At 43.6% G+C, this 14,067-nt stretch overlaps 1 protein-coding gene across 1 annotated transcript in view; it reads left to right on the forward strand.

Moving 5' to 3' along the window:
* The window catches only part of LOC138503106 (angiopoietin-2-like), a 239,575-nt gene that overhangs the window by 114,254 nt on the left and 111,254 nt on the right, over window positions 1-14,067 (forward strand). Inside the window, exon 5 of the mRNA XM_069622615.1 lies at window positions 1,140-1,264. Coding sequence (XP_069478716.1) covers window positions 1,140-1,264 — 125 coding nt within the window. The remainder of the gene's footprint in view (window positions 1-1,139; window positions 1,265-14,067) is intronic.

Raw genomic sequence — 14,067 nt, forward strand, 5'->3', positions numbered from 1 at the left:
AGACAAAATAGAGCACCCGAAACCCCCACCACAGACACACGCGCTCACACGAACAGACAGACAAACACACATACTCACCCGTCCCTCCCTTCAATGACACCAACACTCCGCCTGGACCACCACTCGAACACCCTTAAACATAACTTATCTCCCGCCCAACCACGCTACCTTCTCCCATAACATACACACAAACACGAACAAAAACACCCAATTTGACCGTGTCTTCCATTTTCCAATCTAACCCTGCCTGTTAGCCTCTGTCCGCCCTCATCTGCAGCTGGGGTGTGACAGTTCGATTTAAAAAGACCCCTCTGAGCGGTCTCAGAGTGGTCTATCTCAATCACTCTATACCAAGATGGCACCTGTTTCTTTGGTCATTGCGTTGGTGAGCGCATCACTGAACTTGAAGTTGAGTGGGTGGGCATTTCCATAATGACCTTGCTTCTAAAAGGGCAGCCAAGCTGTACGTATGTATGTACCTATGTACTGAAGGATTTTTATAGCGCTGGAAATCAACCGAGGGCGCTAAGGAAAATGCTGAGTCAGCAACATGTCAGGTTCTGCCTGACATGCAGTGGCACCCCCAGACCTTTTCATAGGGGTGGCCTTGTGGGCAAAGTTGCATTCATTGAGTGGGGGGGCAGCAATTTTATAAGGGTGGTGGTGGCCCTCCTTTGTTACTCCTTGGTGGCGACCCTGCTGTCATGAGGATGCCTATCCAATCGCTGACATACCCTCAGGGGTCTTCTTGCTGTGTTTTCTCCATCAGGACGTTGGAATTGGGTGATGCAGCTTATCACTACCAGCACCATCACAAGTTAAGGTCCTATCACCACCTTCATATAGGAACACTGGCACAGGTGGACAATGTTTGCATGCCATGGTCGCTCTGACAAACATCACCACTTTCAATACTTAACATCCATGGTCTCGGCCTCTATCTCCTGCCCGGTACTGCAAGCTCAAAGCGTGCTCAATTATGAGATTGCAACCCCATAACTGCGGAAGAAAACCAGTTACAAGTTTATGCAAGACACCGGCCGACATGATATAAAAGCCTAGAGTTTGGGAGATCTGGGTCTTCTGTTGTATCAAGAGATCCCTGCAAAGTAACCACGCCTCTCACTCCTCCTTTCCAGAAATTCCCATGGTTTCCAAGGACGAGCAGAAGGACTTCAAGGACTGCTCGGAAGTCTACCGGTCTGGAGTGACCACCAGCGGCGTCTACACCCTTCGCTTCCCCAACTCTTCCACGACTGTCAAAGTAAGTTGCAAGAGGTGGATGGGAGGGTTTAGAATCTGTGTACTTTCCCATCTTGTATAAAGCGCAAGTCTAGCTGGTGAGCGAAGCCTAGCATAGTCCTCAGGGGCAGATTCCAAGGTTGGGGGCAGTTCAGGATAAGGTACACATTTGGGGTTTCAGAAAGGCGTTAGGTGGGAAGGTGGGACTCAGGAACCGGAGTGTGAGGTGCAAGCATTGAAAGCTGTGTCATGAGTGGAAAAACATGTTGTTAACCACTGTACTGCCAAGTTATGGCCATCCACGTCCTTGGGAAGAGTCGGACTGGGGCATAAAAGTATCTCGGGTACGATTGAACAAGGAGCCCACGGTCGTAAATGGCAATATATTCCTTTTATGGTAGAATACCCACAGGGGAATTTTTTGTAAATTTTTGGGCATATTTGTTGCAAATTGGGCATTTAAAAGAATTTTTGTTTAGTATCAATGGTCAAAACCTTTACGTGCACTGTGAGGTAACACTTCAAAGGGGCCCATTTTGCCCAGAAAACTGGCCACATTTGACCCAAAAAAACTGTCGATGTTAAAGAATTGGATCTTCAGTTCCTATTGAAATTCTAGTAGTGCCGGGGTAAGCCTGGCGTATGGGGAGATGTTGTCCCAGATGGCAAACCTTTGTCTTCTGGTGCTCTCCTTCTCCTAGATCCTGGTTTTGATCATGGGCGGGTTAGGGCTCTTGGTGCTTCATTGCACTCTATTGATGCCAAGTTATTCTGCCAGGTAGAGAGGCGGCTTGATTGCACCTGCCTTGCATGTGTTGCAGCAGGTTTGGAATATGACACTTTTGCGGGTGTTTGGGGGGCAATATTCGGTTGGAGATTCCATCTAGTAGGACATTGCCACCATCCCGGTGGCAGAAGAGTAGAGCTTATATAGGATGGCCCTAACATCAGCTTGAGGACACTACGGCTTGACTTTGAGGAACATTGTGTGTTGGGACCCGGCTGTCTTAGATGCCTTGCCTTTGTGGGTTGTGAAGGACAGTGCCACTTGACAGTGCCAATCTTGGATCAGTCTTGCTTTGAATTGCTAGTGATGAGTACAGGTTCAGTTTTGGTTGGGTTGAGCTTTAGGTATGTGCTTGACATCCCTTGAATCAATCAATGTCTTTAGACAGTCACGTAGAGTTCAGTGACATCACCGTCACCCTTGATGTTGGTCACTAGATTGTCGCACATTGACAAATCATCTCAATAAAGTGCCTATTGAGGCCAATAGATTGCTGCTCCTTTCATGTGCAGATGGACCTGACTGCTGAGGTGATGTTGAAACGGCTCTTAATGTCCTATTTGATCTTTCTGCCGGTGTGCTACTGTACATCGAATGCCAGGGGAAATAGAAAAGAGGCGAAGGGACCAATGGAAATGGAAATATATGCAAAACAACTCAGTAGATCCAACATAGTATTGTTCATTTCTGCATTAAATGTTATGTTATAGGCTTCTTATACCGCGCACTATCACCATCTACGTGGTCCCCGGACGCTCTGGCATATCTGTAAGGCAAGATGGTGACTGGGTGGTGGAGATTAGTAGGCATCAGCGGCAGCAAGAGATCTGTTATGTGCAGTTGCTAGCTTCAGTTCGGTTTACACCGTTTGCTAAATTTAGGTGTGATTTTCAGTTGGTAGCCATTTTATGTTGTTGTGCTAGGCTATGTGTGGTTTGTTTTGTTGTTCTGGTGTAGTGTAGCGGTTGCGGTTTGTTCTGCTGTAGAGATATGGTTGTGTTTGATTCAGAGTTCGAGAGGTGTATGCAGACAGCTGAGTTTTTTACTAGGGTTGGCAAGTGATATCACTATGTAGACGCAACGCTTGCTAATAACTCACAATTATATCTAGGTGTGACACATGTTAATCTCTACAATTCTATCTAAATGTGACGCATGCTTATCTCCACAATTCTATCAAGATGTGACACATGTTAATCTCTGCAGTGCAACCTAGATGTGACAGATCTCCACAATTCTAAGTGTGACACATGATAATCTTCACAATTCTGTCTAAATGTGACACATGATAATCTCCACAATTCTGTCTAAATGTGACACATGATAATCTCCACAATTCTGTCTAAATGTGACGCATGCTTATCTCCACAATTCTATCAAGATGTGACACATGTTAATCTCTGCAGTGCAACCTAGATGTGACAGATCTCCACAATTCTAAGTGTGACACATGATAATCTTCACAATTCTATCTAGATGTGATGCATGTTAATCTCCACAATTCTATCTAAAAATGACACATGCTAATCCCCACAATTCTATCTAGATGTCACACATGCTAATCTCGTAACATATGTTAATCTCCACAATTCTATCTAGATGTGATGCATGTTAATCTCCACAATTCTATCTAAAAGTGACACATGCTAATCCCCACAATTCTATCTAGATGTCACACATGCTAATCTCGTGACGTATGTTAATCTCCACAATTCTATCTAGATGTGACACATGTTAATCTCCACAATTCTATCTAAAAGTGACATATGCTAATCCCCACAATTCTATCTAGATGTCACACATGCTAATCTCCTTACATATGTTAATCTCCACAATTCTATCTAGATGTGATGCATGTTAATCTCCACAATTCTATCTAAAAGTGACACATTCTAATCCCCGCAATTCTATCTAGATGTCACACATGCTAATCTCGTAACATATGTTAATCTCCACAATTCTATCTAGATGTGATGCATGTTAATCTCCACAATTCTATCTAAAAGTGACACATGCTAATCCCCACAATTCTAGCTAGATGTCACACATGCTAATCTCGTGACGTATGTTAATCTCCACAATTCTACATAGATGTGATGCATGCTATTCTACACAATTCTATTCCCTTTAAATTGTCCCATATGCAAACGGTGGCCAGCTAACACAATTTGCTTAGTGCCTAGTATGGTCTCCCTACAGATTTAGGATAGATTCAAGGGCTTCCTTATACAAGTAGTTTAAATGCTGACTATGGCTGATAAGCATAAATGGGCTGAATGCTGAGGAGATAGGATACTAGGTAATGAGAGAGGTGTGGTACTTAATGGAATACAGTAATGGCTGTACTCCCTACCTACACCACACTTACTTTATCGGTTACTGCTGGTTGGTTGTGGCTGGATTACCAGACAAACACGGAAAACACAGCCTGGAGCTGCTTCTTCAGGAGCTGCCCTTTGCCTTGGGGCCCTTAACCGAGGGGCTGCCTGTGCAGAGGCTGCCCGGAGTGGAGGTCTTTAGTGGGCCCAGATGCCCAATGAGATGGATGGTGGGCTGGGTTGGAGGCTGAAGGTGTGCAAGCACAGAAGAGACATGCGGGGAATGAGAAACAAACGCACCGATGTGCTGAAATTATTTTAAAATGCTTTGGCAGCAAGTACTTTGGAAGAAATTTGCCAGCAAGTGCTATACAAAACAAAAGTTATTTATTTTAAACACAAAGTTATTGCACAAGTTATTCAATGTAATGAATTATGTGTATCTGCAGTATGAGGCCTTTCACATGCTTATTTGTGAAGCACATTGCCAAATAATATGGCTTGCATATACAGTATGATGTAGCATAACAACACGGTATGCATCATTCTCTAAGGATGTCTGTGCATTGTGTCCTGGTGCAATTGCACCCGCCCCATATGCACAGATGCCCTTACCCTGATACCCACCCCCTCCTGTTCTAAAACTATTGGAGACTCTCTTAACATGGGAATTGGCAGCCATTTTATCCTCAGATCCAAATTCTCTGACTGTACAAATTAATATATATAATTCATGTTTACTACAATTTGATGTCAGGATAAGTGTTCTAAAAATAATTAAATGGCACCAAGCCCAGTGTGCATTGTGCACTTTGTGGTGATCACATCCCTTACACAGCTGGCCATACCGTGCACTTAAAAATGTTTAATGTTGATTGTCCTTCATGTAGGTCTGCCCAAGTATTTTCCCTGGTTACTGGTCCATTTACTCCCCTCTACTGCCTGGTCAGAATGGCTCTACTTCCCATCGAAATCTGATATCTTAACTATTGTACATTCATTTGTGATCAAAGGAGCATTGTGTCTCCCTGAATACCAGTGGTATTCAAACTTTCACATAATGTCCCCCTCAGCTCTTGTTTCCAGGCCACTCCACCCCCAGGTATTGGCCCCTGTAGGGGGCCCAAAGGATGTCTGGGGGGACAAGCACTTTAAAATATAAGCAGATTGTCTACTTCTTATAGTCTATATTAAAAGCAGTGACCGTAATATTTTTTTATATCAATAACAGTCATCGTAATCCCTTTTTAAGGAGTGGTCATCCTTCAGGCCTCTCCAGGGGGTACCGTCCCCCAGTTTCAAGACCACTGCTTTATACAAATTAAATAAACTAAAACAATAATAAATAGTGATTTACGTATGCAACCCTTTAATCACAGACATATTTATGAAACATAAAGATCTGTGCTCATGCTTATGTCTTCAAAGTGCTCTTTGATTTCAGCCAGGGCCCTCATTGCCCATTGAGGATATGTGTCCCCTTTTCTCACAGTGTTATTTCGAAAGAGTCAAGTTAGAATGATAACCTTCCATGGGAAAAAAAGTTAAGGCTATTCTACCTTTTGATAGTGTGCTTTGCTCAGCAAGACACGTGTACTATTCTGTATCTGAAATGCACACAGGAAGTGATTGTATGACATGAAGATTGTAAACATTTTAAAAAGAGCAAGTTTACAATATCAGTGGAGTTAAATGATATCCTTTTTAAAAAGCTACTTTTTCAGAGATAACGCACTGTTTTGTCTCTCAAGAAGGCATTCCTTTACTGGCCAGGGTTTCTCAGATTAAAACCGGTGATTTGTTTCTTTTGTTAGCCCCAAAACAATGTTTAATTTTGCATGCTGGCCAATAAGTGGTTGGTACTGCTGCTGAACCAGCACATTTCTTGAACACAAATAATTAAAAAAACATAAAATAAATAGTACATATGTATACACTACAGACTGGTGCTCCAGGTGTTTACAAGGTCTCTCAGAACTCAACATCCACTGCACAGCCCATATACATCCCTCAAGAGTAAAGCAAACATAATCAGTGTTCTTGTGTGGCTAGGCTGCCCTATATTAAATGTAGGCCAGATTAGCCACGTAATAACACTGATTATGTTTGCTTTTCCCTTGATGCCAAGTAAACGATGCTGCACCACATTAAGATAGTACATGAAGTGCCAGTCTGCATATACTTTTTTAATGTAGGACAACATATTTTTTTTGCCATCAAGGGTAAAGCAAACATGTTCAGTGTTGTTATATGGCTAGCCTGGCCTACATTGGTGGTGGTAATGCCCATTTACTTTCTTACTGTGGCGTGGCTTTTGTTACTTTTTACTTGGCATCAAGGGTAAAGTAAACATGATGAGTGTTTTACATGGCTAGACTGGCTTACATTGGAGGCTCCAGTCTGTCCATATGTTCTTTGTGTGTCATGGCATTTTTGTACTTGGTATTAAGGCTCCAAGCAAACTTAAGTGTCATTACGTGGTAAACAGGCATGTGTTGGTATAGCCAGTGTGGTACTTTTTTCTGTGCCATTGCATTTTTTACTGGATGTGAGTCCTTATATCCTTATGTAGTATAGTGGGATATTTATTGGTGAAGCCTCCACAGACATTTATGGGCACAACAAGCATGAACATGTTTTATATGCTGCCATATTTTGTGGGCAAAGGCATCATGGACATGTGTGGAGAAAGCTCCTGTGCACTGTTGGTGACTTGCATCTATTGTTTTTTTTCATGTGCTAACATACAAAACTGACTGCAAACAGTATGGCTTTTTACCCAATTTTTCACAGAAAGTGGCCTAAAATGCACAATTTGAACCCATTATTTAAAAAATGTCTTGAGGTGAGAACTCCCCGAGCACCCCTTGTTTGGCTCGGGCTCCCTCGATGCGCTCATTCACTCACGCATATTCTGCGCATACATTTGCACCCATTTAGGCCAAAAGTTCACCAGCCACCACTGAATCAGAGGAAATCATAAAAGCATAAACACGTGGTTGTGCATCCAATCCATAACTAGAGCAGCCATTGACACACAGAACCGGGCATCTTGGCGTAGCTACCTACAGCACCGACCGTGTATGGTCAAAAGCTCGACAGCTTATTCATGACAAAGCCCTTCAACTCTGTAACCCTGTAACCTCTGAGTGACTCGTGTTTGATAACAAACCTCAGAGTCTGCAAATGGGGAAGAACTATAATGAGAGATCCAGGAATGATATGGTATGATATGATATGGCACTTTTAACACGCCTATACACAAGTGTTTCAAGGCGCAACGAGAAGGAAGGGGGAACAGAGGGACGACAGAAACAACGATATTACTAGGCCAAGTGACATTGAGATTGCGCAAGTGCAGGGTAGGTGGGGAGGGGAAAGGGCCAGGGGAAAGGGGAGGGGGACAGTGCTGTACATGGGATCAACACAATATCAAGAAGTGTGGCCTCCAGGTGGCAGGTACAAGGGTAAGTGCAGACAGCAGGTGTCCAAAAGTGCAGGTAGGGTTACAGATACAGACCCAAGTGCAAGGGTTGCCGGGAGGCAGTGTGGGTGTGCAACTGTACGGGTAGGGACCTGGGCCCGAAATCAGAGGGTAGCCAGGTGACCAGTGCAGTATCAGACAGGAGATCAGCAGGGGAGAGGAAGACTTCAGCTTCTGTATGGGGAAAGAATCACACCCTGCTGGGCCACATATAGCAAGGGGGATGGGGGATTCTAAAGACCCATTTCCATATCCTACACCCAGACCTATAGGACAGCTGGACTCGTATGTCTGCTTTGATCCATATCTCGTCTATTTATTTTATTGTTTTTTTATAACGCGCTTAATACCGGAGTTTGCTTTCTAAGCGCAGATCTGGGATTCAAACCTATGTTGCTCTGCGTGGTCTTGCTTCCAAGACCAGCACGTTGCCCCTGTGCTATCCTCCTTTCACTCCGTCTATAGAGCTAAAGCTGCCCAGAAGAGACAATGCACACACACCTAATGACATTAACCCGCTAAGCTATCTTGGCGTGTCACCTTTCAGCAAGGTATTTGGGTCCAGGTCTGCCAGCAGAACTATTTGAACTCAAAACCAGCAAAATCAAACGGCACTTTAAAAGATAACAAGAGCATAGAAATGTTGAGCCAACATCACCTATTCCCAAAACATTGTTCGGGAGCTACGCCCCATTGCATCAGCTTTGCCTGCAATGCTCCGTGACCTGCATGCCCTGCCTGTGGTTACCCCGCTGCACGAGAGCTTGCATGGCGGGCCGGCACTGCTCACACACCCTCCCCCTGTCCCATTTCTCCATTTCTTCACCCTGCCACCCTTACCACGACCCACCGTGCCTCAGGTCTCACCCGACCATCAACGCATTGACTCTCATGCTGGAGTTAGGACATCCTATAAACCGCACTTACCAAGCCACGTTGCAAACCGCACTGTTCCTTAAATCCCCTATCTGGATGTTCTGCGCAGGCTGCAACTTCCATTGAATGATGCTGCTTCGCCAGATTACGCACACACATTGCTTTTTACTTTTGCTTACCTTTATCGACTTGTCCAGCCTAGCACTGTATTTGCAACTTATCTGCAACCATCGATTATGACCTGTACAGCCTTGTACTGCCAATTGCAATTTACCTGTAACACCAGACAACATCTTGTAATACTATTTCCATTGCAACTAATGTTACACTGCACCTACCTGCAACTGTATACTTGATGTAGCACCCGCTCCATGAGATGAGGCTTTCCAAATTGTGCACCCATACCAATATTGCTTTTTACCTGCTTGTAGCTGCATATTTTGTGTCCCATATACCTATCTGCATGCCTGATGCAGCCCCTGTACCAGGAGGTGAGGAATTTCTAGTCTGCATACACATACCAATGTAGTCTGTAACCTTATCCGTATTCCTGGACTTGACTAATTTACTATGCACTTTCTGTAACTAGCGCTTAGGTACCTCAGGGCTTGGTACTCTGAAATAAATGTAAAAATAAATAAAATAAATAAATATATAGCGCACTGAACAACTCAAGCCACCAAGTTGAAAGTGGAGGGATATGGTATTGCACTGATATGTAGGGAGACCACACTCAATCTAGGAAGTCCCTTCCCCTGAGTCAAACGGGACCACAATACACCATTAATTTGGATTCAAATACACCCCACTTATGACTCATACAGAGCCCTGTGGATCCCTCCCATTGTGCCAACAATGAGCCAAGAACTGTGCCGGTGTACAGAAAGAATATATATATTATTTAAAGTATAGGTTCAATGAGGTTCTGTTCATGTTACACCCGCCACCTTCTTTGTGGCACAAAACACAGTTTGACACAAAATGAGGTTCTTTTCCGTAATGAACAAGTACATGTGACCTAAGAAGATTTAGATGGCAAACGAGCATAGGTTTGGATTTAAAACAAGTTACACATTATACAAGGCCATGCTGGAGACATGAGTTTTCCCTTTTGCAAAGCACTTCTCTCCCCAGCACAAAAAACCCAAGCCTCAGTGATATGCTGCACCCCTCTGTGTAAAGGCCACGTCTAGGGAGTGGGGACAGTTTAGGAATTAAGGCACCTTTTTGTTTAAGCACAAGGTTTGGGAATGGAACAGACACCTTTGTGTTTTAAAGGCAGGTTTTGGGAATCGTGACAATTATCAATTTTTTTGGGTGGTCAGGACACCCCAATTACTTTAGGTGGCTATAACATTACTCCTGCTAAGAGGGTGAAAGTTTTGAATTCTTCCAAGCTCCTTCCTGCGTCAATCTATTTGGGAGATAATAAAATGAACACACAGTCAAATATGCTAAGGGTCTGTACAATTTCCCCCCCACCCACTAATGGAAGGGAACCCACTAATGAAAGGGAATAGGTTAACTAAATAGATCCCCACGCTGAGATATTGTTGGACAATTTATTTACTTTTGGAAATCGCTGGGCTTGGCACTCATGGAGGCTGAGCAGCGCTTCGCTTTTGGGGAAAAACAGGATTCTGGCAAGCACTTCAGTCAATGGGATCCTACAGACATCTTCCCTCTATGGCCCCGTGTAAGTATAACAGCCTCTGTTTTCTGGTCTCCCCAGCAATGGGAATCTCCAGCCTTCTTCCAATATTTCCACCCATAAGATTCTTCCGCAAATCACTTTTGATGATTTTTTTAGGCAGGTATTCCCTCTTTTTTACTCTCTAAATCCCTCCCATGGAACATGAACACTAGGGGGTGCTAACTTATTATCTTGCAACCAGGATTGGACATTTGCATTTCTCTCCATCCCCCAAGTCCAGCCACTCTCTAAGGATTGGTTCAGGAGTCTAGATCAGAAATATTGCAACTCCCCTTTGAGAGTCACATTTATTTCCATGTTTAGTTTTACCCCAAACGTCCCTACATGCCAAAATGTTGTAATTTACCAATAAATGCCATAATATATAGATATTAATATTCCCCTTCTCATGACAGATAGGAAGAGGTCACTCTCATTTCAGCAAGTTATTGCATGGGCGTGGTATGGTTTTCCGGCCTTTATTTGAAAACGAACACAGTTAGGAATGTGAAACTTCATAACCAGATCTCTAATTTAATAAGTCATTAGCTCCCCAAATGTCGGATTTCTACAATTTTCGAGGCAGCTAGAAACACCCTTTCACTTATAACTTGAGTCCCAAAAATCGCATGTGGATAAACTTTAAAATGACACTAGTGACAAGTATGTAACTATTATGACCTCAAACCTATTGAATAAAACGAAATGTTCAATGAAGGTCAATGACCATATATTTATACATATAAACAACAGTTTAATGTTTGGTTCTTGGTCCCATTTCTCTGAAACCATCTGGTACAGACCAGGGCATTAGGCTGTTGATTCAGGTCTGCAATTCAATGATTAATCACTCTGGTGGGACCCAAAAGCTATGCTAAGGGCGACAGCAATGATTATATCTTTCTCTATAGCATGCCATCCCCCAGTGAAGTCAGGATTTTAGTCCACAAGATTTCTTCAATTTAGGGTATTTTTCAATGTTCAGCTTCACTTGATTGCAGCCTCTGTTTATACAGCCCACCAATACATTCCTGTCACGCTCTGACCACATCCTTCTGAGTGGGCTTGAAAAGCTCAAATCAATTTTTATCAACTGGGAAGGCCTGAGCAGAGTCAGCAGTGGGGGAAGTTTATTCCAATCTCTGTGTTGCAGTCATCCCCACAGTCCAATAGAAATGTCATTTTGGCTACTACAGATTGAATTTTACTTTGTAAACAAAAATCTTTATTAATGTGGCAACGTGAAGGGCTGCTGTTCCTTTTGTTCACTCACAGATATATTTTTATTGATCTTCTCTCCGTTTATTTGTGCTAAAAAGTGGCTTTTAGTCACCTCAGGAAAGATATTCACATGGCTTTGAATTTCACCTGCAAGGCCCACTTATTTAAACGTGCATAGCATTTTGATGTTTGACAGTTTCAGTGACATTGCTGAGTGTATCTCTCAGCCAACACTGTGATTTTGATTTTCAAATCTTTCTCATGTCATCTGCAGAAGTGCATATCTTTGGATTTATTAGGCATCTTTAGCAGGGTTGCAGTTTTAGGGATAGTTTATCACTCTGCCAGTGTGCCCTTCCTTCAGGTGCATGCATTTTGCATCTGAGGCCTAACCTGGCCTTTCCTTTCATGTGCTGTGGCTATCATTACACCCCAAAGTATATGTCCGTAGAAGAAAAGTGCTCCACTCGAGAGGCTCTTCAAATAAACAAGAGGAAGGGTGTACTGTTATGTTAATGAGCTTTAAACAGCGCACAACTGGCATTTCCATGGTCTCCAGGCGCTCAGGCAGATCTGAAAAGAAGTGGGGGGGTTTAGTTAGTGGAATGGAGAGGGGGAGCGCAAGAGTTCTTTTTACTGCGTTGTTGATAAATACCTGCAATCATTGAAGGCTCTGTGCAGGCAAAATCCGGATCGTTCACCTTGTGCTGAGAAAGCTGCCTCTTTTGACCAAATCAGTGTCCACAACTGACGTGGCAGTGGGAATCCAGCAAGGCACATATTTTGTCATATGCCAAAGTGCAGCCAGGCATGGACGGCACAAGTGCCTTTCAACCATTACAGTAGATATGGACATCGGGATGGGGCAGATGCTCCCCTCGTGTTGGCAGTCTTATCAAAAAGCAAAATGCTTCTTTAAATCAGTACATTAATGTGAACGCTACAGTCTGCCTTTGCCGTCATCCTCAGGACGTCCCCTTTCATGGCCTTGCAGTATCCAGCAGTGTTCTAATCACCTTTCTGCCTTTATACCTCAGTTTTGTCTTCAATAGCACCTTGCTAACAAAGATCTTAAAAGCCTTTCAGTGGACATTAAGGTCCTCATCACAAGTTTGGTGCTATCCTGGCGGTAAATCCACGAGATACCACCAAACAGAATTACCATTACTGCCACTTGGTCCAGCCTCAGCTCTTAGCTGGAGGTGAATCCTCCACCTCTCTGCCAAACTCGTATTTGGGCGGTATGGTAATGCGGCGGTAACTGTATTACTGCTGCATTTTTAACGCACCACCCAATTTATAATGAGGCCCTAAGTGTTTCTGCTCCCCTCTGGCTGCCTTTGTTTGTTCTGCGCACAGGACAGTAAACTTGTCCTGCTGTAATCTTTAGCCACTCTCCAACCCATTCCTTATCTCTTAATTATAATATATACCACCTACAGGTGCCTCAGTCTGGACTACCCAGCTGTCGGAGAGGAGGCACCAAAGCATTATTTGAAATGGGCCTCTGGGAGCCCCAACACTTTTTCATCTATGCATGCAGCCAAGGCAAGTCTTGTAAATATCCTGGCTCAGAGTTGTGCAGTATTTTATTAATGTTTCTGCCCAAAAGGCATTCTGTGAGCAGGACCCCCTGGAGCCATTGCAGGGAGCGTGTCAAGTGTAGTTGCGGGATCTTTACCGAGTCTTTTTGGAACACATGTAAAGTAAGTGCTGCATGAACACTGCACCTGCAAAACATGCATGCAACACTTGCAGTCTGTACATTGCATTTGCAAATGTAATCAGAGTATTTGCAGAACCTGCACAGTATACATGTGAAACCTCTACAGTGTACTTGCACAGCCTGAGCACTGCATTGGCAGAACCTGGAAACAGAGTCGTTACAGAATCTGCACAGTATACATGTGAAACCTCTACAGTGTACTTCCACAGCCCATGCATTGCATTTGCAGAACCTGGAATGAGAGTATTTGCAGAATCTGCACAGTATACATGTGAAACCTCTACAGTGTACTTGCACAGCCCGTGCATTGCATTTGCAGAACCTGGAATCAGAGTATTTGCAGAACCTGCACAGTATACATGTGAAACCTCTACAGTGTACTTGCACAGCCCGTGCATTGCATTTGCAGAACCTGGAATCAGAGTATTTGCAGAACCTGCACAGTATACATGTGAAACCTCTACAGTGTACTTGCACAGCCCGTGCATTGCATTTGCAGAACCTGGAATCAGAGTATTTGCAGAACCTGCACAGTATACATGTGAAACCTCTACAGTGTACTTGCACAGCCCGTGCATTGCATTTGCAGAACCTGGAATCAGAGTATTTGCAGAATCTGCACAGTATACATGTGAAACCTCTACAGTGTACTTGCACAGCCTGTACACTGAATTTGCAGAACCAGTAATCAGAGTATTTGCAGAATCTGCACGGTATACA

This window comes from Ambystoma mexicanum, chromosome 11 (assembly GCF_040938575.1).
Source record: "Ambystoma mexicanum isolate Mex_15411 chromosome 11, UKY_AmexF1_1, whole genome shotgun sequence".
In the NCBI taxonomy this organism is placed as follows: Eukaryota; Metazoa; Chordata; class Amphibia; order Caudata; family Ambystomatidae; genus Ambystoma; species Ambystoma mexicanum.